At 44.8% G+C, this 26,971-nt stretch overlaps 1 protein-coding gene across 1 annotated transcript; it reads left to right on the plus strand.

The window, feature by feature from the left end:
* Positions 1–9,045: 9,045 nt before the first annotated feature.
* Positions 9,046–21,591, plus strand: LOC116862412 (butyrophilin-like protein 1). The gene is given in 10 exon segments (XM_032849692.1): positions 9,046–9,383; positions 11,121–11,468; positions 14,551–14,832; positions 14,946–15,146; positions 15,392–15,412; positions 15,505–15,531; positions 17,908–17,934; positions 20,430–20,456; positions 20,872–20,939; positions 20,941–21,591. Coding segments are annotated over 10 exon segments (1,734 nt in total). The 5' UTR covers positions 9,046–9,253; the 3' UTR covers positions 21,544–21,591.
* The last annotated feature ends 5,380 nt before the right edge of the window (positions 21,592–26,971 follow it).

Below are 26,971 nucleotides of genomic sequence, written 5' to 3' on the forward strand. Positions count from 1 at the left end.
CACCGTTGGTTGGATATTTCAGTTATAGGATGACAGTCTCCACTGGGAAGGGCTGTGCTCTCCAGAGGGGCAAATGTGCAGGCTCAGAGGATAGTGATCATTCCCACTGAGCCCTTGGCCTGCCCTCAGCTGACTGTCAGGGGAGAGCTCAGCCCATTAGCCAGGGTCGTGCTGGTTAGAGGAGAAAGGCAAAATTTTATTTTATTTTATTTTATTTAAAATCAATTTAATTAACTTTAGTGTATTTTAGTTTCAGGGGTAGAATTTAGGGATTCATCAGTTGTTTATAACACCCTGTGCTCATTATATTATATGTCTTACTTAATGCCCATTGCCCAGTTACCCCATCTCCCTCCCACCTCCCCTCCAGCAACCCTGTTTGTTCCCTAGAGTTAAGAATCTCTTATGATTTGTCTCCCTCTCTGATTTCATCTCATTTTATTTTTCCATCTCTTTCCCTATGCTCATCAGTTTTCTTGCTTAAATTCCACATATGAGTGAAATCATATGTAGTTTGTCTTTCTCTGACTGACTTATATCACTTAGCATAATGTCTTCTAGTTCCTTTCACATCCTTGTAAATGGGAAGATTTCATTCTTTTTGATGGCTGAGTAATAGTCTACACTCTCTCTATGTACCACATCTACTTTATCCATTCATCTGCTGATGGCCATCGGGACTCTTCCCTTAGTTTGGTTATTGTTGACATTGCTGCTATAAACATTGGGGGGGCAGGTGCCCCTTTGAATCACTATGTTTGTATCGTTTACATAAATACCAAGTAGTGCAATTCTTGAGTCATAGGGTAGCTCTATTTTTAACTTGGAAGGACAGATTTTCAAGTCCACACAGAAACTATCACCTCATGTGTGTGTACATGTGTGTATGTACATGTGTTTGTGTGTTTCCTGTTATTTTTCACTTTTTTCTAGATACCCCAAAAAATGGAAAATACCTCTTAAAACTTTTCTGTGCTGTACAATTAGACAACAAAAAGAAATTAAAGGTATCCAAATTGGCAAAGAAGAAGTCAAACTATCACTCTTTGCAGTTGATATGATACTTTATGTGGAAAACCCAAGAGACTCCACTCCAAATCTGCTAGAACTTGTACAGGAATTCAGTAAAGTGTCAGGATATAAAATCAATGCACAGAAATCGGTTGCATTTCTATACACCAACAACTAGACAGAAGAAAGAGAAATGAAGGAGTCAATCCCATTTATAATTGCACCCAAAACCATAAGATACCTAGGAATAAACCTAACCAAAGAGGCAAAGAATCTGTACTCAGAAAACTATAAAGTACTCATGAAAGAAATTGAGGAAGACACAAAGAAATGGAAAATGTCCCATGCTCATGGATTGGAAGAACAAATATTGTGAAAATGTCTATGCTACCTAAAGCAATCTACATGTTTAATGCAATCCCTATCAAAACACCATCCATTTTTTCAAAGAAATGGAACAAATAATCCTAAAATTTATATGGAACCAGAAAAGACCTCGAATAGCCAGAGGAATGTTGAAAAAGAAAGCTAAAGTTGGTGGCATCACCATTCCAGACTTCAAGCTCTATTACAAAGCTGTCATCATCAAGACAGTATGGTACTGGCACAAACACAGACACATAGATCAGTGGAACAGAATAGAGAGCCCAGAAATAGACCCTCAACTGTATGGTCAACTAATCTTTGACAAAGCAGAAAAGAATGTCCAATGGAAAAAAGACAGTGTCTTCAACAAATGGTGCTGGGAAAATTGGACAGCCACATGCAGAAAGATGAAACTGGGCCATTTCCTTACACCACACACAAAAATAGAATCCAAATGGATGAAAGACCTCAATGTGAGAAAGGAATCCATCAAAATCCTTGAGGAGAACACAGGCAGCAACCTCTTCGACCTCAGCCTCAGCAACTTCTTCCTAGAAACATCACCGAAGGCAAGGGAAGCAAGTGCAAAAATGAACTATTGGGATTTCATCAAGATCAAAAGCTTTTGTACAGCAAAGGAAACAGTCAAGAAAACCAAAAGACAACTGACAGAATGGAAGAAGATATTTGCAAACGACATATCAGATAAAGGGCTGGTATCCAAAATCTGTAAAGAACTTCTCAAACTCAACACCCAAAGGACCAATAATTCAATCAAGAAGTGGGCAGAGGACATGAACAGACATTTCTGCAAAGAAGACATCCAGATGGCCAACAGACATGAAAAAGTGCTCCACATCACTCGGCATCAGGGAAATACAAATAAAAACCACAGTGAGATACCACCTCACCCCAGTCAGAATGGCTAAAATTAACAAGTCAAGAAATGACAGGTGCTGGCAAGACTGCAGAGAAAGGGGAACCCTCCTACACTGTTGGTGGGAATGCAAGCTGGTACAACCACTCTGGAAAACATCATGGAGGTTCCTCAAAAAGTTGAAAATAGAGCTACCCTATGACCGAGCAATCACATTACTGGGTATTTACCCTAAAGAAACAAATGTAGTGATCCGAAAGGGCACGTGCACCCAAATGTTTATAGCAGCAATGTCCACAATAGTCAAACTATGGAAAGAACCTAGATGCCCATCAACAGATGAATGGATAAAGAAGAAGTGGTATATATATACAATGGAATACTATGCAGCCATCAAAAGAAATGAAATCTTGTCATTTGTGACAACGTGGATGGATCTAGAGGGTATTATGCTGAGCAAAATAAGTCAGAGAAAGACAATTATCATATGATCTCCCTAATATGACGAAGTGGAGAGGCAACATGGGGGCTTGGGGGGTAGGCAAGGAAGAAATGAAACAAGATGGGATCGGGAGGGAGACAAACCATAAGAGACTTTTTTAAAAAAATTAATATACAATGTATTATTAGTCCCAGGGGTACAGGTCTGTGAATCACCAGGTTTACACACTTCACAGCACTCACCATAGCACATACCCTCCCCAATGTCCATAACCCCACCACCCTCTCCCTCCCCCCCTTCCCCCAGCAACCCTCAGTTTGTTTTGTGAGATTAAGAGTCTCCTATGGTTTGTCTCCCTCCCGATCCCATCTTTTCTCATTAAATCTTTTCCTACCCCCCAAACCCCTCATGTTGCCTCTCCACTTCCCCATATCAGGTAGACCATATGATAATTGTCTTTCTCTGATTGACTTATTTCGCTCAGCATAATACCCTCTAGTTCGATCCACGTCGTCGCAAATGACAAGATTTCATTTCTTTTGATGGCTGCATAGTATTCCATTGTATATATATACCACTTCTTCTTTATCCATTCATCTGTTGATGGGCATCTTAGGTTCTTTCCATAGTTTGGCTATTGTGGACATTGCTGCTATAAACATTTGGGTGCACGTGCCCTTTCGGATCACTACATTTGTTTCTTTAGGGTAAATACCCAGTAATGTGATTGCTCGGTCATAGGGTAGCTCTATTTTCAACTTTTTGAGGAACCTCCATGGTGTTTTCCAGAGTGGTTGTACCAGCTTGCATTCCCACCAACAGTGTAGGAGGGATCCCCTTTCTCTGCAGTCTTGCCAGCACCTGTCATTTCTTGACTTGTTAATTTTAGCCATTCTGACTGGGGTGAGGTGGTATCTCACTGTGGTTTTTATTTGTATTTCCCTGATGCCGAGTGATGTGGAGCACTTTTTCATGTCTGTTGGCCATCTGGATGTCTTCTTTGCAGAAATGTCTGTTCATGTCCTCTGCCCACTTCTTGATTGAATTATTGGTCCTTTGGGTGTTGAGTTTGAGAAGTTCTTTACAGATTTTGGATACCAGCCCTTTATCTGATATGTCGTTTGCAAATATCTTCTTCCATTCTGTCAGTTGTAAACCATAAGAGACTTTTAATCTCACAAAACAAACTGAGGGTTGCCGGTGGGGAGGGGGGTAGGGAGAAGGTGGTTGTATTATGGACACTGAGGAAGGTATGTGCTATGGTGCATGCTGGAGTGCTGTGAAGTGTGTAAATCTGGCTATTCACAGACCTGTACCCCTGGGGCTAATAATACATTATATGTTAATAAAAAATTAAAAAAAAGATAAAAATAAAAAAAAAAACTTTTCTGTGTTGTAGTCAATAACCCAATGGACCTTCATCTTACAATGTCAAAATAAATTAAGATTCACCAGATTGTAGGTTTCTAAAAATGGGGTTTAATCCTTTCCACTAAATACCACATTTTAAAATTACAATTCTTTTTAAAATTTTATTTATTTATATTTATATATATTTTTAAAGATTTTATTTATTTATTTGACAGAGAGAGAGAGAGAGAGAGATCACAAGTAGGCAGAGAGCGGGAGTGGGGAAGCTGGCTCCCTGCTGAGCAGAGAGCCTAATGTGGGATTTGATCCCAGGAACCTGAGATTATGACCTGAGCTGAAGGCAGAGGCTTAACCCACTGAGCCACCCAGGCACCCAGCATCAGGATAATTTATACCATAGCAAGAAAAATCATCCATGGCCAATTAATAGTATTGTAGATAAACAGCTGGACCATGAGCCTGATGAGCTGGGGGCGGCAGTGAAGTTTGCTGTTTAGTGTCCTTTCTGCAGTGTTTTCAGGTGCCCTTCCACTGTCCTTCAGGAAAATCTTCCTTGTGTTTGGTCATTCCTTCCCTTTCCCTCCCAACATGGGATCCCAGGGCTGCATTCAGGGCAGATAACCTTTCTGGCCATATCACACTGGACCATTGCCGAGTCCAAGATCCCCTTTCTGCTCCTCTTTCACGCTGAGTTGTGTGGAGCTGGGGGCTGGGCTGGGCTTGAGGACTGGGGTGTGTAGAGGTGTGGGGGGGCATTGTCCTTGCAACTCTAGCCCTCCCTCCTCTGGGAAGTTCCTGGATGACAGTTTACTAGATGGCAGGGCTCATGTCTGCCTTCATCTCGGTTCCATGTGTGAGAATGAAGTGTCATAAACGCAAGTTGTGTAGGCCAGGTGCTGGCACTTAGGTACTCAATAAATTTGATTTTTTCCCCTCTGACTTTTCACAAAATTCCTCTAATGTTCTCAGGCCTTGAGGAGTCTCCCTCATGGGCAGGGATTGGTGGTGGCAGTGGCGGCTGGACTTGGAGACTGATATTGGTCCTTGTTCATTCATAATTTTTGAATAAAGATGGATTTTCCCAATATTCCCATGTGTAAGTGGAAATGGACCTTTGGGGATGACTGCAGGGGATGTGTTCAGGTATATCTAGATGTCTGGGGTTTGCCCAAAGTTTTATCTTTTATTTCATTTAAAAAGTTTATTTGTTTGGGGCGCCTGGGTGGCTCAGTGGGTTAAAGCTTCTGCTTTTGGCTCAGGTCATGGGCCCAGGGTCTTGGGATTGAGCCTCACATCAGGCTCTCTGCTCAGCACGGAGCCTGTTTCCCCCTCTCTCTCTGCCTGCCTCTGCCTACTTGTGATCTCTGCCTGTCAAATAAATAATAAAATAAATATTTAAAAAAAAGTTTATTTATTTATTTATTTATTTATTTATTTATTTGGGAGGGGAGGGGAGCAGTTGGAGATGTGTGGACAGGGAGGGAGAAGGACAAGCAGAATCAGTGCCCAGTAGGGAGTACAACACTGGTCTTGTTTCAAGGATCCTGAGATCATGACCTGAGCTGAGTTGGAAGCTTAACAATTGAGCCACCCAGGCGCTGCTGCCCAGAGTTTTTAATATTTTAGACCACACATTCGGGTATAAAGCAATCACTCCCATGCATCAATGGGTCCATCAGTCTTTGCTTCATGAAAAAAATTTAGTGGATCACTCAGAAAAATTGAAAGTGAATGCAGACTGGGAGAGGTTTTGCTGGGTGTGTGATTTTGATTGTGATTGAATTCTGAGAGATTGGTTTCCTCACCCGTAGAATGAAGACAATAATGACCACAACCTGGCAGAAGTGGGGCCAGGGAGGCTCTAGCCCAAACTGGTGTCTTAACACCAGTCACTTAGCACATGAACACTCAAGCACTGGGTGGGCGTGAGGGAGCAAACAAGGTGGTTGAGTCTGATGGTTCTATTCCAGTGATGTTTCAGGGATGCATATATGTTTGAGGTCGGAAGAAATAAAGAGCAGAGAAGACGTGGAGTTGTTGTATCCATGCAGGGGCTGACTTGTTCAGATCAGAGTTAAGAACCTTCCTGTTTCTCTGGACTGAAGTGTTTTCCAAATTGGACAGAGAAGCCAACGTGCTGCTGAGGTGACTTCTCCGCACATGAGCTCAGGCACAGTTTCCTGAGTGTTTGCTGTGTGCTGAACACGTGACCAGGGCACACAGTGCCTCCCTTTGTGGATGCCAGGGACATTCCACAGGAGATCACAGGTCAGAGCTGTGGAGGAGAACAGGGCACCACTAAACCCCAACAAGCACGTGTATGGGGCTCAGATGGGGATGAGCAGGTTGACGAAGGCCACTCTGAGGGAGGTCACTTTAGGTGAGACTGGAATGGTGACCAGTTTGGGGGATGAGAGAGAAGAGGAACATCCAGGGGCTTGTGAGAAGGCCTGAGGCTGGGAAAGCTCCATGAACTGGAGGAACGCTGCCAGGCCAGGGGGGAGCACTGGGAGCAGTGGAATGAGGTCAGAGAGGAAGCTGGGGCCCAGGAACCACAGACAAGAGGTTTAGCAGGGGGATCCCTGCAAGGGGTGAAGCAGAGCTGATATAAGATGATTTGAGAGGTTACAACCTTGGATTGAAAATGAACTTGAGAAGGCGAGGCTGGAGGTGGGTAGGGGACGTCCATGGGGAAGCAGGGACACCATGTCTGGGTGAGGGGGGAAGTGAGATGGGTGTGGAGCTAGAAGGTAGCCATGGATATGGATTAGAGAAAAGTCTTGAACTTTCTGGTGCACTGGCAGCAGACTGGGTGGGAAAGTGGAGTGTGTGGTGGAATGACCCTCCAGTTTCTGGCAGACATAACTGGGTGAACCCAGGTGTCCTTTACTGAGATGGGGAACTGCAGGAAGGGAGGGGCTGGAAAGGAAGGCCTAGTGCTCCACGGTATTCCTTCAGAGACCATGGAATCTGCCTTTCCTGCTGCACACTGTGGCCTGGCGGGGAGGGGCTGAATGATGTACCCAGTGGGGCACCTGGGTGGCCCAGTGGGTTAAAGCATCTGCCTTCTGCTCAGGTCATGATCCCAGGGTCCTGGGATCTAGCCCTGCATTGGGCTTTCTGCTCAGCAGGGAGCCTGCCTCCCACTCTCTCGGCCTGCCTCTCTGCCTACTTGTGATCTCTGTCTGTCAAATAAATAAATAAAACCTTTAAAAAAAAAATAAGTGGTGTACTCAGGCCTTGTGTGATAGTAAAGTATTAAGAAGGCACAGGGTGCTGTCCAATCAGCTGGGGCAGGGCCAGGGTCCTGGAGCTGGTCCTGGAAGATTCTGTGATGCTCAGGTTTAATCCCTCTGTTGTCATGCTGTGGGGAGCACCTGGGTTATTTCCTGGTGATAAAAAGCAAAGCAGCTGCACTGGGGGCTTTTCAAAGGCTCCTGCCACATAGCATTCACCAGCTGACAGGATTCACCAACCAACAGAATAGTTTTGGTAGTGAACAGAAAGTACAAGTAGCCCCAAGCATAGGGCTTTTTTAATCTTGGCTGTGCCACACACACTCCTTACTTCTGGTCTAGAAGCTAGCCAACCTGGAGAGTGGCAGTTGTTCAACAAAGGATAATGGAGTCTCCGTCTCTCTGTGTCCCCCTGCAGAGTGGGTCAGTGTATTTGTACCTGCACTGTTTCTGTGGTTCTGATCATGCTGTTTCCTTCCTGATAACTAGGGTGCACTGTCCAGTGGGCAGGGCAGAGTCTGCTAGGGTTGCATTTTATAAGCTTTCACTTTCAAATGGTGGAAGGAGTCAGCACAGGATTCTTCTGTCTGGGAGTGCTGAGTTTCAGGCCTGTTTCAGCTGAGACCTCTGCAACCTGTGCCCGGCTGTGCTTCTCTGCTCTCTGGGAACCAGATGCCAGACAAGAGGAGCCTGTGGCAACAATGTGGGATCTGGAAGCAGGGTTTGGGGCTTGAGCAGTGAACTGCGTGTGCAATCTCTGAGAGCAGATTTGGAGCTGGCTGAGGTTTCACAGTACTGAGTTAGAGACGCTCCAGAAGCCCCAGGTTTTCAAGCAGGTGAGTGGGTTCTGAAGATACTTGCTGGACAAGAAGAGGAAAGTGGGGAGCAGATGCTTGGGAAGAGGTAGATGAGATCATGGTGGGGCTGGGGAGCTGGTGCGAATAATAACGAGGCTCTGAGATGATCCAGGACAACTACAGTGGGGGGTCCACTTCATTCATTGATTTAATGACATTGCTGTAGCATTCCTAGGAACAGGCACTGTTCTAATGTGCATTGACTCTCCATACATAAAATCATAGGATACTTCTTATACCGTGGTTTGAGGTCTTACTACTCTCTCCATATTGTATATAGGACCTGGGGCAGACGAGGTCAAGAAACTTGCCTCAGGTGATTCCCACAGCAGGTGGCTGAGTGTGGAGGAGACCTTAGCAGTCAGCCCCAGAATCTGTCCTTCCCAGGACCACTGGCTGCCCCTCTCCCCTCTCAGGGTCAGTGGTTTGAAGCCCTTCTTTTTGACCAGGTCTCATTTTATCCTGTGCTTCCCACTGCTCTGCTGGGATCCTTTATCCTGAGGCAGAAACTCCTCAAAGATAGAAAAGATGAGGATTAGCCGTTTATGGGGAATTGTCTGGCTTCAGCTATGAGCAAGTCCACGTCCTTGGCCCTGAGTAGAAAAGGGCTGCAGGAGGCAGAAGCTCAAATCAGGGTGAACTCACCTATCAAAGGATCCCAGAACAACGTGCCTGTGGTGGGAGCCACAGTGTCCTTCAGGAGGACGCAGTCTGACTGTCATGCTTCTCAGTCATTCTCTGGTCATAATTAGGGGGCAGCAGCAGCACACAGGAACTGGTGTGTCCTTCATGGGACAGGGCTCTGAGTCTACGCCTTTTGTCCCCGGACATCTGTGGTGTCCCGTGACTCATGCAGACTTGGAGGAAGCCTCTGTGCTGAGGTGGGAAAGGTCTGGTCCTGTGGGCAGAGCAGGCTGGGAAAGTTTCCAAAGGGTTAGGAGGGTTTTCTTGGCATCAGGTTTGTGGGGCCCCCACCCATCAGCATACTGAGCAGTAGGAAAGGCTGTGCTCCTGCTGGGGACTGTTGCCAGCCCTGAGCCCTGCTGTCTGCTTTGACGCCCAGAGCTGTGGGCTGGCCCTGCCTCCTCTCTGGATGTGTCACCTGCCTCTTGTCCTGTGTCTCCCCAGCTCAGAGGAAATGGAGGATTGCTGCTGGGGCTCTTTGCTCTCCCATCTCCCCTCCCTGCTTCTTCTCTTCCATCTGCCTGCTGGGGGCTCTGCAGATGAGTGTGTCCCCTCCCCCTCCCTGTGTCTCCCTGGGGTGGGTGAGAGCCCCCAGAGCTCTGCTGCTGTCTCCATCAGGACACATGGCTATTGGTGGAGGCTCTGGCTCTACACAGATTCTGGAGATGCCTCAACTGCTATTTGAAATTAAACACATAAGAAGAATCCCAGAACTACAATGTAAGGGCAGGGGAGCACAACAGTTCTCTAATGAGTTTATGTCTTATAAATTAAAAAATGTGAATTTCACTATGAAAAGTATGAAAATAATTGTCTCTTTATTTTTTCTTTCCTGGCTTTACTGGTACTTATATTTCACAAATATTTATAGGGTACTGAGTACATGTTAGGTGCTACTCTGTGTACAAAGCAGCCAGTCTCTATCTTTACAGAGCTTACATTCTGGCAGGGACAGCGAATACGAAATACTCCGTACAGTCTATGTCTGTTAGAGGAGTGGAGAGCATGGGACAAGGACGTAGAGCAGGTGGGCCAGTCAGGGCTGCAGGATGGCAAGTGGGCAGGCAGCAGTGCTCCATAAGGTGGTCACTGTATGCAGTGAGATGGGAACAAAGACATGGAGGAGGTGGGAGGAGCCTGTCTGGATCCCATGGAAAGAGGTTCTCCACAGTGAGGAGCAGCCAGACAAAGCTCGCAGTGAGCCTGGGTGTTCAGGAGCAGAGGAGGTGAGTGTTGGCCAGAGCAGAGTGAATGAGGGGGAGAGAAGCAGGAGTTGGGGATCAGAGAACAGGGAGGGTCTTCCTTAATGCGCTCGGGATCACTTGGGCAACTGCAGAATCATTGAAGGGCTTTGGTAGAGGAGGGACATGGTTTTTGTTACAGGTTTAAAGGTTCACAGACATTGACTGGAGGGAGGATGTCACAGGAAGACTAGTAATTGTCATCTCCCAGGTGAGACAGATAGTGACTCAGCCAAATTTAAGTAGCACAGGAGCTGAGAAGTCAGTGTTTGGTTGTCTGGTGGGGTTTGTCCTGCAGAAGTGTCCTGCTGTGACATATCTACCAGGTCTCAGAAGACCAAGGCCTGCAAGGGGCTAGGGGCAGTGGGATGAACCCTCTTTGGTAACAGGTAGTAATTTGGGTTCTGTGAGCAGTGGAGTGAAGGCAGGTTTTAATGGAAGTAGCTGTGAGGTCTAGTTTCTAGCACACATATAATTCAGTAGAAGACAAAGACGTGGGCAAAAACAATAACTTTAAGAGTGGGTGTAGGAAAGTCCTAGGTGTGGTGCAATGAGTAGGATGTTACCACTAGGGCACAGTAGTGCTCTTTGGTGAGTTTTCAGTCCTGTCCTAAGAGGAGGCAGGTTAGAGCTGTGGTTCTCAGAGTGTGGTCACTGGGACATCAGTATAGCTTCTTACCACCTCCTTAGAAATGCACATTCTTGGACCCACTCCAGACCTACTTAACCAGGAGGTCTGGGGATAGAGCCCAGAAGTCTGTGTTTCACAGGCCTTCCTGGTGATTGTGATGCCTGTGGAAGGTTGGACCTACTAAGTTAGAGAGTCCTTCATGGAAGGGCCTGGAGTCAGGAGCACAGGCTGCTGAGGAGACTCTTTGACACCATTTCTGTGTTTCAAAATTGTTGTAGGATAAAGTTGTCATATTAGGAATTGTCACAGCTGAGTCCCTCAGTCAAGGCCTGCCTCCTGACAGCATGTTCCCTTCCCTGTCCTGCATCTCTCCAGCTTTCTCACTTCTATGTTTGTGTCCACAGAGGAGTTTATGGTGATTGGCCCCTCCGAACCCATTGTGGCAGTGCTGGGTGCGGACATCACGCTGCCATGTCTTGTGTCCCCGGCCATGGATGTGGAGAATATGGAGCTGTGGTGGTTCTGCTCCAAGTTCTCAGAAGCAGTGTTCATCTATCAAAACCAGCGGGAGCAGACAGAAGAGCAGTTGGCTCAGTACAGAGGGCGAACCTCACTGGTGAAGGATTTCCTCACCCAGGGGGAGGCTGCTGTGCGCATCCACAATGTCCAGGCTTTTGACAATGGGCTGTATACCTGCTTCTTCAGAATGGGAATCTTCCATGAAGAGGCCGGTTTGGAACTGAAGGTGGCAGGTGGGTGCTGATCGATATTTAGAGACCGGCAGTATTGGAGTTCGGAACCACCTCAGGGTCTAAGTTAATAGCCCTCAATTTATACAAGAGAGAAAGGAGGGTCTTTCACTCTTCGTTTATTCAGTTTAAATATATAGTACTCCTGGTACGTGATAGCTATTGTTCTCTGCACCTGGATATCTCAGTGTAACAAATAAAGGTCCCTGCCCTGTAGAGTTTATATGATACAGACAATAAATAGCCAAATAGATAGGTTATAGACAACGTTAGATGGTAATGAGTAGAGACTTAGCCAAATAAATATTTTAGAGATGAGATTTCCAAGCAGAAGAACATCCATGTGAGACACCTGAGGGAGGAGTGTGGCTGGTGACTCTGGGCAGAGAGAGAGGCCACATGATTGGTGTGTAGGTGAATGGGAGGGTGGTGAGAGGTGACTCTCCGGAATATAGAGGTGTTCCTGGTCCAGGTGCACAGAGACGGGATTTATCAGGAGAAGCCCATGAGTAATACACACTTGAGCAGATATTTGAGTGAAGCAGACAGTGTTCTGAAATGGCCTTCTGGTTGATGGATCTGTGTGGGGCATACACAGCATGGTGATTGTGGTTCTGAGCAATCGACAGAATTGTTTTGGGCCTGGAGTGTGTACTCTCTGATGGGTGCTGATGGTGGGACTGGGGAGGAAGTAGATAGGAGTTTTGTTTGTGGGGTAGTGGGAGTGGTAATATCAGACCATCAAAGGCTTCATGTGCTCTTATGCCGTTTAGATACAGGGCTGAGGGAATTTTCAACAGAGCAGTGGAGCGAGGTGTGTGAGGGCAGGTTTGCTTTGGCAGCTGTAATGGAAGGTGTATGGAAGGTGAGCAAGACTGGAGGCCTGGATGTAGTTATGGGGTGGAGAGGATGGACCCCTGCATTCATGTAGGGGCAGTGTGGTGGGAAGGGAACACTCCAGCATCGGAGAGTTTTGGAAAGTAGACCCAGCTGAGTGAGGAGATTTGAGGACAAGGAGAGTTTGGAGGCATGGAGAGAAGGGACTTCAGGTGCTCATAGGTCTTTTTTTTTAAATTTGTTGTTTAGTGGTCTATATATGGATTTTATGTGTAAGCTGCAGGTTGCTGCCATAATGCTGTTTAACACAGACATAAAAATCTCAGTGGCCCGTAACACCAAACATGTATTTAATCTGGCATTCAGGGAGTTCTGCTCATCTGGGCTGTGTTTGGCTAATCTTATTAGGTCTTACTCATAAATCTACAGTCATGTAGGGGAAATATAATTAAAAACATAATCTTCCAACTCAGAATCTTGTCTCTAAGATAGTGGAAGAAAGGTCCTTTTTATTATTAAATTAGCATTAACTACAATGTACTGTGCATCACAGAGATTCTATCAAGAAATGCAAAGACAGAAGAAATCTCATCTTTTCCATATGCAGACAGAACTCATTCCATACACGTTCTCAGGATCAACAGTTATGAGCCCTCAAGTAGGTGGACTTGCCAGCGCTATTTGTCTAGATGGGCATCTTATATTTTCTTGGAAATTGGGTGAGCATGTAAGTTAGCTAATTGGCTTTATTCTAAGGAAAACCAAATTCTCCTACCCTAAAAATAAAAAAAAATAATTCCAGTGTAGTTAACATAGAGTGTTATATTCATTTCAAATGTGCAACATAGTGATTCAACACTTTTACATATACTCAGTGGAATTTTCAACAGAAACTCTGCAGGCCAGAATAGAGTGACTATTGGGGACATCAGTATAGCTTCTTACCACCTCCTTAGAAATGCACATTTCAATGTGCTAAAAGGAAAAAAAAAATCTGCAGCCAAGAATCCAGCAAGGGGATCATTCAGAATAGAAGGAAAGATGAAGCGTTTCCCAGACAAATAAAAGTTAAATTGGTGTTTTTTTTTTTTTTTTTTTTTTTTTAACCAATTCTCCCATCATGATGACAGGCGGTGATTTTACACGTGGATCGTGGTGCCCACCTAGGTTAGGCTCCTACCCTGGCAGAGAAGGGGGAGAGAGGGCTGCTGTCTTGCTTGGTGAGAGCAGTTCAAAGCGAGGGCTCCCAGGTCCTTGAGAAACACATTCTTGGATCACAGAGCTGGCAAAAGGCCTAATTATTATTTTTTTTAAAGTACTTATATACATTTCAAAGAGGAGAGAAAACACCCAGAACCACAAGTTTCCTAAAGTATATGCTATAAGAAAAGGCTTGGAAGGGGCTCTCTTTCCCTATTTTCAACAGGGACAATAAGCCTCTTATTTTAATATATTTTGTCCTGACAGTGGACCTTGGCTGGGTTTGCTCAGCTGGTGTTGTCCAGGTGGCTATTGGTTGATCTAGGACAGCTTCAGCTGGAAAGGCTGCGCTAGCCTGAAGATGTCTGTCCTGTGGCAGAGGACAGGGCAATGGCGGAAGCAGTTTCCAACCTCTGCTAGAGTCACATTCCCTGAACTCTCAGTGGTTGATTCAAGTCACAGGATGGAGCCCAGAAGCAGAGTGTGAAAGCATTAACAATAGGTGGCAGAGGGCTGGCTGGATGTAAAGAAGTCTGAAAGGTTGGGGATATTTTCATCATTATCCTCTCACAGATGGGGCCAAACATGAAGTAGTTCAGGATTTGAGTCTGAAGCATCTGTGAGGAATCCTGGCACAGCTAAACCAGAGATGTGGATATTAGGGAGCGAGCTGAGGAGGTATGTAGTTGGTGGAAGTGAAGACCGAGTGGCAGTGGGTGTGCCCGCAGATGCCCTGGAGAGTGTGTGAGTTGAGAAGAGCAGAGAAGGATGGATCATGGAATGAAATTCCTCCTTCTATCCCTCTGGGTGATGGAATTCCCACCCTCATGGTTGGGGAGAAGAGCCTGCTCTCTGGGCCTGCCACAGGTCCCCATGATCCTTCTTTCTGTTCTCCATGGCAGGAACCCTTACATTAATCCTTGTAAGGACCACTCCCCCAAGGAGCCCCCAAAATGCAGTGCTGCGGATGGTATTGTGTACAGGAAGGTTCTGCTGGAATCCATGGGCTCTGGATGGCCTCCTTGTATTCTCCATCTTCTCTCTTTAGGTGTGGGCTCTGCCCCTCAAGTGCACATCACAGGGCCAGAAGAGGACGGGGTCCGAGTTGTGTGCATGGCCTCAGGGTGGTTCCCAAAGCCCCAAGTGCAGTGGAGAGCTCTCAGTGGAAAGAAGTTCCTGATGTTCTCTGAGACCCAGGTCCAAGATGCTGCAGGGCTATTCACTATAGAGGCCACTCTTGTGGTGAGGGACAGCTCTTCAGGGAATGTGACCTGCTCAGTCCTCAACCCCATCCTGGGCCAGGAGAAGGCAATGGCCATTTTCATCCCAGGTCAGTACTACTTCCCACTCCTAGAAGGGTGGGATTATCTGGTTGGGGGTCCCTGTGTGTGCTGGGCTGGGCTGTCAGAGCAGTGCCCTGATGGGATGTCTGGCTGGGCACAGAACCCTTCTTCCCTCGGAGTTCTCCCTGGAAGCCGGTTTTCATGGTGATCCTGACTGTGCTGATGCTCCCACTCCTTGGGGCTGCCCTCTACATCATGAGAGAACATACTGCAAAGCTCCAGGAGACACAGGAATGGGAGAAACTGCACAGAGACAAGGAGGAGGACCAGCAGATAAAGGAGGAGGCACTGAAGGCTAGAGGTAAGGCAGGGCAGGGTCAAGGCAGAGAAGTGTGGAAGCTGGTGGAGAGGAGAAGCGGACAGTAAGGACCCTGGCCAGGAGCAGGGGCTGAGGAGGACCAGAGAGGACAGGTAGGGCTGTGGAGGCTTGAGGGGTCTGGAGTTAGATCTTCTAGGAGACATATAGATGCTCTTGCGGGTTTTCCAGGTGCAGTCTTTTCTGCTCTTAGTGATGGGAGTTTAACTGTATTTTTCACTTTTTTTCAGATGAACTCCAAGCAGATCTTGGTACGTTGTGTCCTTTCCCCAGAAGTTTCTGTGTCACATTTGTAGGAGACATTCTGGTTCATAGCTCACTTGTTTCCTATGTTGCCTTTCAGATTGGAGGAAATCTGTTTACCTGGCTGGTGAGTGACTGGATGTCCTTGGGTCTCTTGCCCCCTAAGCCATAGCTTTCCCTCTCCGTTTCATGCAGAGACATGTGGACCCATCCCTGGTGCGGAGGTGGAAACTGGTGGGAGGCAAAACTTGCTCTATGGGCTTTCTCCATCTGGGCTATTGTTTCACACATGGTGCTTTGAAACCTGGAATGATGGTAGTCACTGGAGTCTGTGGTGCATCTTGGTTTGATCTACCCGCCTCCTTTGTAGGAATTTAGTCTTCAATGCAACTGGTTCTCAGTCAACCTGAATACTCTGTTACATTTTAGAGAAACTATATAAATAAATGGGGTCATTAAATTTAGGAGTGTGATCCCTCCACATAACACCATCGTGGGAGAGTCTTTTCTCTCCAGTTCCTGGAGGTACTGATCACAAAGTGTTGGGTAGAGGACTGGGCAGAGCTTGGGTGGGAATGTCGTGGGATAAGCTGTCAGTGATCCAGTGATATGTTTTCTGAGAACGTTTGGCCACTTCTACCCTAGAGCTCACCTAACATCCTGGTCCTTAATTCATCTCCCCTTTTGTGTTATTTCGCATATCTCTCTTTCCTGGAAATCATTGGATGTAATAATGATTTCTTACATTCATGTAATAATGTATACGTTATTCCCTAGAACATTTTCATACATTGTATAATTTTTGAACTTTAAAACAATTGAAAGCAGATGGAATAAAAATTTTACATGTTTTTTTTTCATGTGAAAATTTCTTAATTTTGGGATGCGATTGATATTGGAATTCATTTCAGAAAAATTCTGTGGATGAAATTTGTTAGTATTATGCATTTTCTTTTGGTAATCAAGAATGGTTGGACACAGTGTATCTTTCTTTGAAGGAATACTATTTTTTATTAAAAATTTATTTGAAATGCACATGTTGACTTATTGTTGAATCCCCCCTGCACCCCTTAAAAAAAAGAAGAAACAAATTTAGATGTTGACTGTATTTATGCTGAGTACCTCCCACACTGCTACCAACTTTTTAAACATGAAATTTCTTTAGAGATTAAAATTCTTCTCCACTGGCCCCAGGAGATCTACCTGACTCTTATGGGTTCAGTGTTTCTGCAGAAGTTGTATCTCTTCTATTGTTCAGAAAATCAAATGCATATAGATAACTGGCCTTGCAATGCTTGTGTGCATAAAATTGAATGAATAACTTGAGTTTTTTCACCTTAGAGATTTTTTTTTTAAAGATTTATTTATTTGACAGATAGAGATCACAAGTAGGTAGAGAGACAGGCAGAGAGAGAGGAAGGGAAGCAGGTTCCATGCCGAGCAGAGAGCCTGACTCGGGGTTTGATCCCAGGACCCTGGGATTATGACGTAAGCCGAAGGCAGAGGCTTTAACCCACTGAGCCACCCAGGCGCCCCCACCTTAGAGATTCTTTTTTTTTTTTTTTTTTTTTTAAAACTTTTTTTATTTTTTTTTAAGATTTTTATTTATTTATTTGACAGACAGAGATTACAAGTAGGCAGAGAGGCAGGCAGAGGGAGAGAGAGGAGAAAGCAGGCTCCCTGCTGAGCAGAGAGCCCGATGCGGGGCTCGATCCCAGGACTCTGGGATCATGACCTGAGCCGAAGGCAGAGGCTTTAATCCACTGAGCCACCCAGGCGCCCCACCTTAGAGATTCTTAATGTCAGAATCAGTCGTTCAATTCTGTGTTATTTTCATTTGTCTCTTTGGACTCTGCTGAATTTATTTGTTTATTTTTTAAAATTTTGTCTCTTCTGGTTAAAATTGTTTTTCTTGGTTGACTCTTGAGTCTACTTGTCTGTAGGAGAATAGAAGTTGAATAGTTAAAAGTGCTTTTGATTTTTAATTTAACTGTTATTTTGATGGTTTTACTATTCAACCACATGTATCTTTTTTTTAAAATTTCTTTTCAGTGTTCCAGAATTCATTGTTTATACAGCAAACCCAGTGTTCCATGTAATACGTGCCCTCCAAAATACCCACCACCAGGCTCACCCAACCTCCCACCCTCTCCCCTCCAAAATCCTCCGTTTGTTTCTCAGAGTTTTTATTTTAATGTTGTGGTTTTTAAGACTCAGGACACTAACTTGGCAAAGGTCACACAGCAGCAATTGGCAGGCATGGAACTCAGCCTGTAATGCCGGCTCTCTGACCTGTGGTCCAAGGAATTTCCCAGAACATCCTATTGTCTGCCCATGTCAGGAGGGTATCTCCTCTCGAACCTCTCTCCTTACTCTGTTATAGTGTCTCCTGTAGCACAGAGAGGAGGCAAGTGCCAGTAGATAAATACTATGCAGACTTGTTCTGGCTCATGTCTCACCAGGGTGTCTGTTCCCTGTTCCCGTTAACAACCCTCCCTTTCAGCCTTGAAGAAGGCAAAACTGTATGTAGGTAAGTGACTCAGTTTCCTGTGGCTTTACCTTCCCAGCCTCCACTGTGCCACCTTATCTGTCATTGGACTTCACAACAGGATGGGGTTGGTGTCCCTGATCTCCTTGTTATGTTTGTTGTGTCCTTCTGAAGACTGCAGGGACTGTCCTTGGGAACACAGATCTGCCTCTATTCTGACACATCCTCTACTGTAGGTTGCTGTTAGAATTAGCAACACGCTCTGAACGTACCTTGTTCACTAATAGTTTTGTTGGTACAGTGACAACAGAGTGGTCATTTGTAAGGGTAGCTGGACCATGGCATTGATGGTGTACTTCAGAATTTGCTGTCTCTGGAAGATTTCAGAAATCAAGCTTGCCTGCTTAGGACTCAGGTCTTCCTTAAGGGATCCTTGTTTCTGAATACATTTTATCCTGAAATTCCTACCTCTTTTTTGGATCTTGCTTTGGTTTTCCTGGTTTTTTTTTTTTTTTTTTTTTCCTGTTTCTCTGGAATGATGGTCTTCATTTTGCTTCTGCATGCTCTGACTCCTTGTCCAAGCCAGGTATCTTCCTCTAAACCTCCATGGTTGTTTTGGAAGTAGTTTTCTTTAGGTCAGCTGTTCTGATTCTCAGATCCAGAGCCTCCAGGATGTGTAGGGAGTTCTGGTAGTAGGTTTGTGAGATTCTGACCATTATATACAAAATCTTATGTACGTGTTTGTATTACAGCATTAAGAAATTGATTTTTTAAAGGACAGCAACTTATAATTGTTCACAACCATTATCTCTCCTTTTAGGAGAATTCTGGATTTACCTGATGGGCTCAGTACTGGTTAGATTTATTAGGGGCAATGTGTAAGGATTGCAATAGGAGAAGCTCAGAGGAGTGAAAATTGTTTACCAGAGAAAATCTGGGAGTAAATCAGGGAAAGAAAAGGTGGTTGGAGAAGATGAGAAAGAAAGTAGAGAGCCTGTGATTCCTCTCAGAGACACTTTGGGTGTCTGAGAGTAGAACAGACACTTTGGGTGGCTTTGGGTAGGAGAGAGACCATAAATGACAGCCATGGTGGTTAGAGTCAGAAGTACACAGAGGACATGCCAGTTATTGGGTGTGCAAAAAGTAATAAACTCCTTGATACATGTTTGAGAGATTTCTGAAAAGACTTATATTTATTTTAATGTGTTTTGAATTAATTCTCTAACTGGGTTTGCTTCACATAATGAGGCCATTTCACTCTTCCAAAGTAGCCGGGGGAGGAGTGTGATCCTAGGGTTGAAGAATAGGGGTCCCATGCTGTAGGCAAATATTAGAGAAAGTGTCCTGTTCTTATTTTATAATCGTTCTAATTTTGTTCTGGAGTCTCTGTCCTGTTGGAGGTAACAGCTTTACCACGCGGACTTTTCAGGGCCTAATGGCAGATATACATTTGCTGTGATCAGTTGACTTTTCTTCTTCCCAAAAGGGAGTATGAAGTTTGGAGGAGTTTATGCTTTGTGTCACTGAGGGACGGGGTTCCTTTATTCTTCTCTTGCTCATTTCAGGACCTCACTTTATAGAGGGCAGCTTGATGTGGTCCTTAGAATAATTGGGTTTGAGGTTCCATCTAGGTTTTTGGAGAAATTGTTATTCCACCCCTGCTGCATTCGTATCTCCAGTTCCTTAATCTTACTCACATCTGTAAAGTCCTCTCTGCCAAAACATATTCACAGTTTCTGGGGATAGGACACAGCCATACTTGGGGGCAGATCACGTGTGATGTCTCCTGCTGCTTTTGATCTCTCTAGGTGATTATAGAGAGAAGCAGGGATGTTTTTCCTGATATAGGGAAGCAAATTCATTACTTTCTTTCACTAGATGTATGTCTTTCTTGCTTTGAACTTCTCTCTCTCCTTCCTTGAATCTTCTCCATTACCTCTTGATGGGCCAAGATTTCTCTGGTGCCATGTCCTGAACTCTCCTCACCCACGGCTGAGAGTCATCCTCCAAGTGCAGCTCCACCAAGTTCTATTGCGTCTACCATGGCTTTGAATCAATCTGCAAGTTCAGTTCAGCCAGTTCTTTATAAGTAAACGGAGGCCTCAGAAATTTTGATCTCCTCGGTTCTTTCTCAAGAAAACTTAGCTTTCAGGATGGATGTGTGGCTAGAAATTGAGAAAGCCTCTTTTGATAATGAAATCTGTGCAAAGAGCCTTCTTTTTAGGTCAGTAACCAGCCCCTCAGTGGTGTTAAGCTTTATGGCTTGGGTTTCATGGGAATATTGTAACATGACGGCTATGGGTGTATGATAGAGAGAGTGTGCGTGTGTGTGTGAGAGAGAGAGAAAAAGAGAGAGAGAGAGAGAGAGAGAATTAATGTGTGTGAAAAATAAATTTATCAGGTGAAAGCTTCCAAAACATTTTTCCCTATAAGTCTTGGTTCAGTGTATTTCAGAGATAGGTACTAACACTGGTCTGTACAGTCTCCTCAAGTCTCTGATTTGTTGTTCACATTTGTGCAATGTGGTTTTCTTGTAGATTGGCGGAAGGAGAAGTTCCAGGCCTGTGAGTTACTTCAGTCGTTTGGGTGCTCCTACTGCTATTCCATGGCTGCTGACATCTTCTTCAGCTTGCTGGGGTGATACAGATGCTGGCATCATCAGTGGTAGTGGGGTGGGATGGGGCGGTGAACATCATGTAGCTGGGATTACTGGGTGTGACTGATACTGGATATAAATGGATATTATTTAGTGTTGGAGTCCAGTCGGGCCCTCAAGAGCCCTGTGACATGTCTAACACCCAGATTAGTCTTATGCTTACTTCTTCTGGTTGGAGGGCTGTGTGCTTGAGCCAGAAGGCTCTCATCTCAGGAGCTTTGGTCCTCCCTGCATGCAGCTAGGTGTCTGGGGGTGGGGTGGTGGTTGTGTGCCTTGTTATGTGGTAAGGCAAGTCCTTGAATGATTGGCAACTGTCTCTGCAGTGTCTGTCAGTCTGGATCCAGAGTCTTCCCATTCCAGCCTTGATGTCTCTGATGATAAGACTAGTTATCGAGACCTTGAAGGACTCGACCAAATACACAGAAGTTGGGTTCTATAGCGTCTTGGGTCATGAAGGCATCACATCAGGGTGCTGTTACTGGGAGGTGGAGATAAGGAATGCAGAAAGAAGTAAGTGGGCCCTGGGGGTCTGTAGGAGAGATGTGGAGAGGAAAGGCTGGTACCAGGAATCCCCAGAAAAGGGGATCTGGGCTGTGGGGGTGTATGGATATACATTCTATTCCCTCCCTGATAATTCAGAACTCCTTGTGCCAATTCCCCAGAGGGTAGGGCTTTTCCTGGACCTGAAGGAAGGGGATGTCTCATTCTACAACATGACTGACGGTTCCCACATTTTCTCCTTCCCTTTTGCTTCCTCCTCTGGGACTCTGTTTCCGTACTTCAGGTTGAGGTCAGGAGATGTGTCCCTGACCACCTGCTCTGGGGTGGCTGGGCCTCTGCAGACTCCTGTTCCCGTTAACAACCCTCCTTGTTCTTCAGAGGAGCCTGTGAGCCTCTCAGGTCAGGGGTTCAGCTCAGGCTGTGGTGTTGCTGGTGCTCTCCCAAGGACTGAATCCCCATTACTTCCCTCTGGTCCTGAAGCTATGTCCCCATAATGCTCCAACACTGTCCCAGATTCCTCATGGTGGCTCCTCCTGGAGCTGCAGACTCCCAGGAGTAAATAACCTCTGAAGTTAGTCCTGAATAACCTGGTGTCTTGCCCTTCTCTTCTGGCTGTAGATTGCTGGGGTGTGGTTATGAGAATAGGCGGTTCATGCCTTATGCTCAGGTATTAGAAGATAAATTGACTTTTTCAGCTGTAAGGGGTTGGCTGAATTTTACTATTTGAAGTCATGTTTCTTTTGATCATGAACATTATTTCATGGAGTCTTTGTATTGTTTTGATGTGAAATAAGATGTCTGAATTATTCTGAAGAATTAAATGGTGTTTATTTTATACAGTTTGAGTTGTGCAGATGAGCCCAGAAGCTATGGGTGGGTTATCGCTCTATTTTAGGAAATGTGTGACTAAAAAACATTGTCCATATGAACATTTCTGAAGAAATCTATGGCTAATGGACTTGAAGAAGATTGGAGTATAATATTCTATTGTATGTGCTTCCTATTCTGGAATGGATGAGACATACTTATCTTAATGAACCTTAGTAAATATCTGTTATTTCTTAAACACTGGTGATGCATTAATTCAGGGAATGGGAAATGAGAGTTTGGGTTTCCTTGTGAGTCAACAGCAGTTGGAGAGAACAGAACTGCTACCAGAATAAAGAGGTAAATGAAGATGAGTGTTTTCAGACCCTGGATGAATTGCAGAAAGCTTTGACCATGAGCACAGTTCCAGAATCTATGCACGGCTTCTCAGTACTTCTAGTCCAGTTGTAAAGGTGGATGGAACCCACAGGAAACACAAGGAAGCCAGACTGTTGAGGACTCAGACCTTAATGAAGAAAGGTTTGTTGGCTCCTGTACTAGAACACTGACCTGTTGTGGTTCTGGGAGAGATGAGGAAGACACGGAATTGGAGGTGGAAGAAGGAGGTCACAGATCTCAACTCCTGCCTGTGACCAAAAATAGGAAAAGGACTGGAGTCAGGTTGCATATTTCTTTCTTGTCATGTAGATGTGTCCTTTTTATTAATTATCTATTTTCCTTCTCCCTTCTTACCAGTGTGATTTTATGCAAGTTGTCCCTGGTAATATTTCAAATATAATCTCTAGGTAACAGATTAGTCAAATGAGTGTGGCTGGACTTAAGGAATAAATATAACTGATTCAATGCCTGGGACTGCCTGTTTATTCCATTTTGGGGAAAGAGTGAGAACTTTTTCACTTGTTTAAGTGTAGCCCTGTAGATGGGTGAAAATGTGGAGTTGTGTTGTTATATGGAAGTTCCAATGTGAGTAAATGGTGTATGTGGAAGTTGAGGAACTAAAAGTGTGAAAACTGCCCATTACTGATTCATTGTCTTTTGATTCAAATCTACCCTGTATGTGCCCTACTTGTTGATACCGGATGTCATAAATGTTTCATTTTTGCCATGTGGCACATTTGGCACAGTCTTTGTCAGTTAGTGCACTGTTGGGTTTGGCCAGCAAACCCTGAGATGGTGAATGAAAAGACTCCTCCAGACACCTTAATAGGAGAAAGGAGAGGCCTGGGGACCAGACACTCTAGTGGCAGAGGTCCTCCAGCCAAGCTTTGTCTCCAGTTTCATTGGGATCATATCAATACACCAAGCACAAGCACAAAGCAAGGAAGAAAGTGTAGCCTTAATGGGCAGGACAATAATATGTGGGGCAGCGTGTAGTAAGAACAAGGAGGCTAGGAGCTCATGAAGTACATGAGCACCACATGTGCCTGTTTCTCCTTGAAATTTAAACATTTACTCCCTAGATGAGAGCCTTGAGGCGCAGTAAGAATGTGGCCACTTTCAGCCAAGAAATTTCAATGGAGGCCTAATGTTCTGGGCATTCCTCCTTTGTTTTTCAATTAGACTCATTCAGGGAGGCGTATGCAAGTCAGATTTTGTCTATGCAGACATTGAATTTCTACAGGGCACCAGAGGGAATACAGCAAGATGTAGCAGGAGTAAAAGCTTTTTTCTTTTGGGTTTTTTTTTTTTTGTTTTTGTTTTGTTTTGGAACCATATTTTAATTCATTGGCATTGTCAATTGAGAACAAGACAGGATTTCTTTTCATTCAGGGAGATCTTATTCTTTCTTTCTTTTTTTCTTAGATTTCTTTTTTCTTAATTTATTTGACAGACAGAGACCACAAGCAGGCAGAGAGGCAGGCAGAGAGAGAGGGGGAAGCAGGCTCCCCTCTGAGCAGAGCCCAATGAGGGGCTCGATCCCAGGACCCTGGGATCATGACCCCAGTCAAAGGCAGAGCCTTTAACCCACTGAACCACCCAGGCGCCCCGGGAGATCGTTTTCAATCTGTCGTTACATGGATCCACACATCTTCACCTTGGAAAATGTAGCATTTCAAGCTTTAGCCAGGGTAGATTAGTCTTTTTTCAGATTCACAATATTTGCAGTGCTGCCAGAAGTCTTCTCAGCATTTGCTTTGAACTCGGCCTTCAGTGCATCTCTCATTGCTTTTGCACAGATCTGGGAGCACCGGATGTAGCTGAGTCCAGCCTGTCGCCAGTACGCCACCTTGATGTCGCGAGGGTGGGCATGTCTGGTCGAATCACGAGGATGCCTCAATGTTGGCTTGACGCACGGCCCGGAGGCAAGAAAGACTCTTTTTGTGTTTTTAAAAAAAACATTTTATTTATGTATTTGTCAGAGAGAGATTGAGTGAGCACAAGCAGGGAGAGTGGCAGGCAGAGAGAGAAGCAGACTCCCTGTGGAGCAGAGAACCCGAAGCAGGACTTGATCCCAGGACCCTGGGATCATGACCTGAGCTGAAGGAAGACATTTAACTGAGTGAGCCACCTAGGTGTTCTAGTTTTGGTGTCATTTCCCCCTTGATCTTATAATGCTGTTGACAGTGGCCTGGAGAAGACTTAGCTTCTCTTGCCTTTGGGTGAATGAGTATGGCATTGTAGCTGGTTGTGTTCTAGAGGGCTGCCTCCCAGGGAATCTTGCCAGTTCTCTAGTGAGGGTTTTCCTGCCCAACAGGCTTGGTCTGCAGCATGTTGGTGAATTTCTTTCCTTCCTGGGGACTCTGGTCCCACCTGGTCCAATAAACAGAATGTCAGTCTTATTCTTTCAAATGTATTCCGTTTTTTGGATGCTCTATCTCAGTTCTAGAGGTAATGTCTGCTTACTGTATCTTCTACTTCTGGTTTCCATAGAGCTTTCTTTTATCTCTTTCATAATTAAATACCTCTTTCTTAATAATTCTTTCTATCAGATTTTCCCTGTTAAAATGACTGATGTGGCTTCTGCCTCCTGACTGGACACTGGCTGATACAAACATCTAAACTGAACTGTATGTTGGAACAGGGCACTGCACTTCTCATAATATATAGGAAAGGGTAGTGGAAGAATTTTCAGATTTACCAAACAACAACAACAGCAACAACCACAACAACAACAACAACAACAAACCAATAAAGCCATAAATATACTCTTTGGGATCTGTGCATATATTTTAAATGCTCTACATGTTAATATATTATCTGACATGTTCATCTCCTCCTTCCATATGGCTTGTGGCTTTATGACACTGGATTCCTTTTAGATGGGCTATGGGTATATTTCCTTTGAAATGGAGAGGAAAGGAAGATATGGATGTGATACGAATTATCCAAACAAAAAAGAGGAAATCTTTTGAAACAAGTGCACCAGTTGCCCATGTAATTCCAGAAAGAATGGTTAAAACCACATTCTTGGGGGGCGCCTGGGTGGCTCAGTGGGTTAAAGCCTCTGCCTTCGGCTCAAGTCATGGTCTCAGGGTCTTGGGATCAAGCCCCGCTTCGGGCTCTCTGCTCAGTGGGGAGCCTGCTTCCTCCTCTATCTCTCTCTCTGCCTGCCTCTCTGCCTACTTGTGATCTCTCTCTCTGTGTCAAATGAATAAATAAAATCTTAAAAAAAAACCGAACACATTTTTAGGAGGAGTGAGGTCAGCATCATGGCAGAATGAGTCCTTCCATTTGTCTTCCCCTTTCTGTTTACAACTAGTAGGATTCCAAAACCCAACAAAGTTTCCTCTGCAACAGCACACCAGATGCCAAAGAGATCCATCCATGTTTACATCTGAAGAAGTGTGTATTGGGCCTCATGGAGACCAGAGCCCAGGCAGGTTGGTGGGGCCTGCTATCCTGGCTTCTACAGTGGTGGTAATGCTCACCTGTGACTCCTGTGGCCGAGGAGCTGGGGTTGGAAAGGAGTGAGTGAAAGGCTACTTGGGTCTGTGGGCCGTGGCTGGAGGACCCCCTAGTTATGAAGCCACAGCGCAGGGTCCTCTGAGGTAGGATATCTGTGACCAGGAAGGGACAGTTGGGGGAAGGAAAAGGCAAGGGAGGGAGGCAGAGAAGAAGAAACACTTTATGCACTGTCTGCCCTGAGAGTTCAGCAAAAGATCTCCCAGGTCCCTGGGACTCCTGAACTTGAGGATCTTCCGCCTGGAGTGTGGGGCACACCCAAAGCCCAAGGGCTTAGTACATACTGGCCCCTCCAGAGGGCTAGCCTCCTACTTTTTTTTTTTTTTTTCTTTAAGCCTGGTCTATACAGCTACCAGGGCTACTCTGGTAAGAGAAACCAGAAACTTGTTCTCTTCTGCCACCTGCTGTAATACTAAAGAAGGGCCTCTAACCTCCCACCCATGAACTGTTAGAATCAAAGTTAACAAATTTTTACCTACAAAAGGTGTTGGCTACTTCAAAGTATTCGGCTAAGGAAAATCTCTTTAAAGAGCATGAAAAATCATGGTAATATGGTTTTGCTAAAAGAAAATGACAGTTCTCCAGCCACCAACCCTACATTGACAGAAGATTGTGATCTAAGTAATAGAGAATTCAAAATAACTGTCAGAACAGAATTCAACAAGATACAAGAGAATCAGGAAATTCAATGAACTCAGTAATAAAATAAATGGATAGAAGGAGTACTTTACCCAAGAGACCGAATTTCTAAAAAAGTAACAAACAGAAATTCTGGAGCTGAACTCAGTAAATGAGATGAAGAATGCATTAGAAACATTGGAAATAGAGCAGATCAGGTGGAAGGGAGAATACATGATCTGAAAGGTGGAATCTAGAGATGATTCAGGTGGAAGTGAAGAGAACTAAGGTTTATTATTTTTTTTTCAACGTGAAGAAACCCTGGGGTGCCTGGCTGCTTCAGTTAGTGGAACATCTGACTCTTGATCTTTGGGTTGTGACCTGGAGCTCTATGTTGCATGTAGAGATTACTTAAAAGGAAAAAAAGCTTAAAAAATGAAGAAATCCTGCAAGAGCTACCAGTCTCCATTAGGAGAGCCAGTTAAGAATAGTGGGTATACCAAAAGGAGAAGAGAAGGAGAAGAGGGGCTGAGTTGTTATTACAAAAGTATTGACTGAGAACTTCCCAATCCT

The sequence above is a fragment of the Lontra canadensis genome, unplaced genomic scaffold, assembly GCF_010015895.1.
Source record: "Lontra canadensis isolate GAN:19392208 unplaced genomic scaffold, GSC_riverotter_1.0 scaffold240, whole genome shotgun sequence".
NCBI lineage: Eukaryota > Metazoa > Chordata > Mammalia > Carnivora > Mustelidae > Lontra > Lontra canadensis.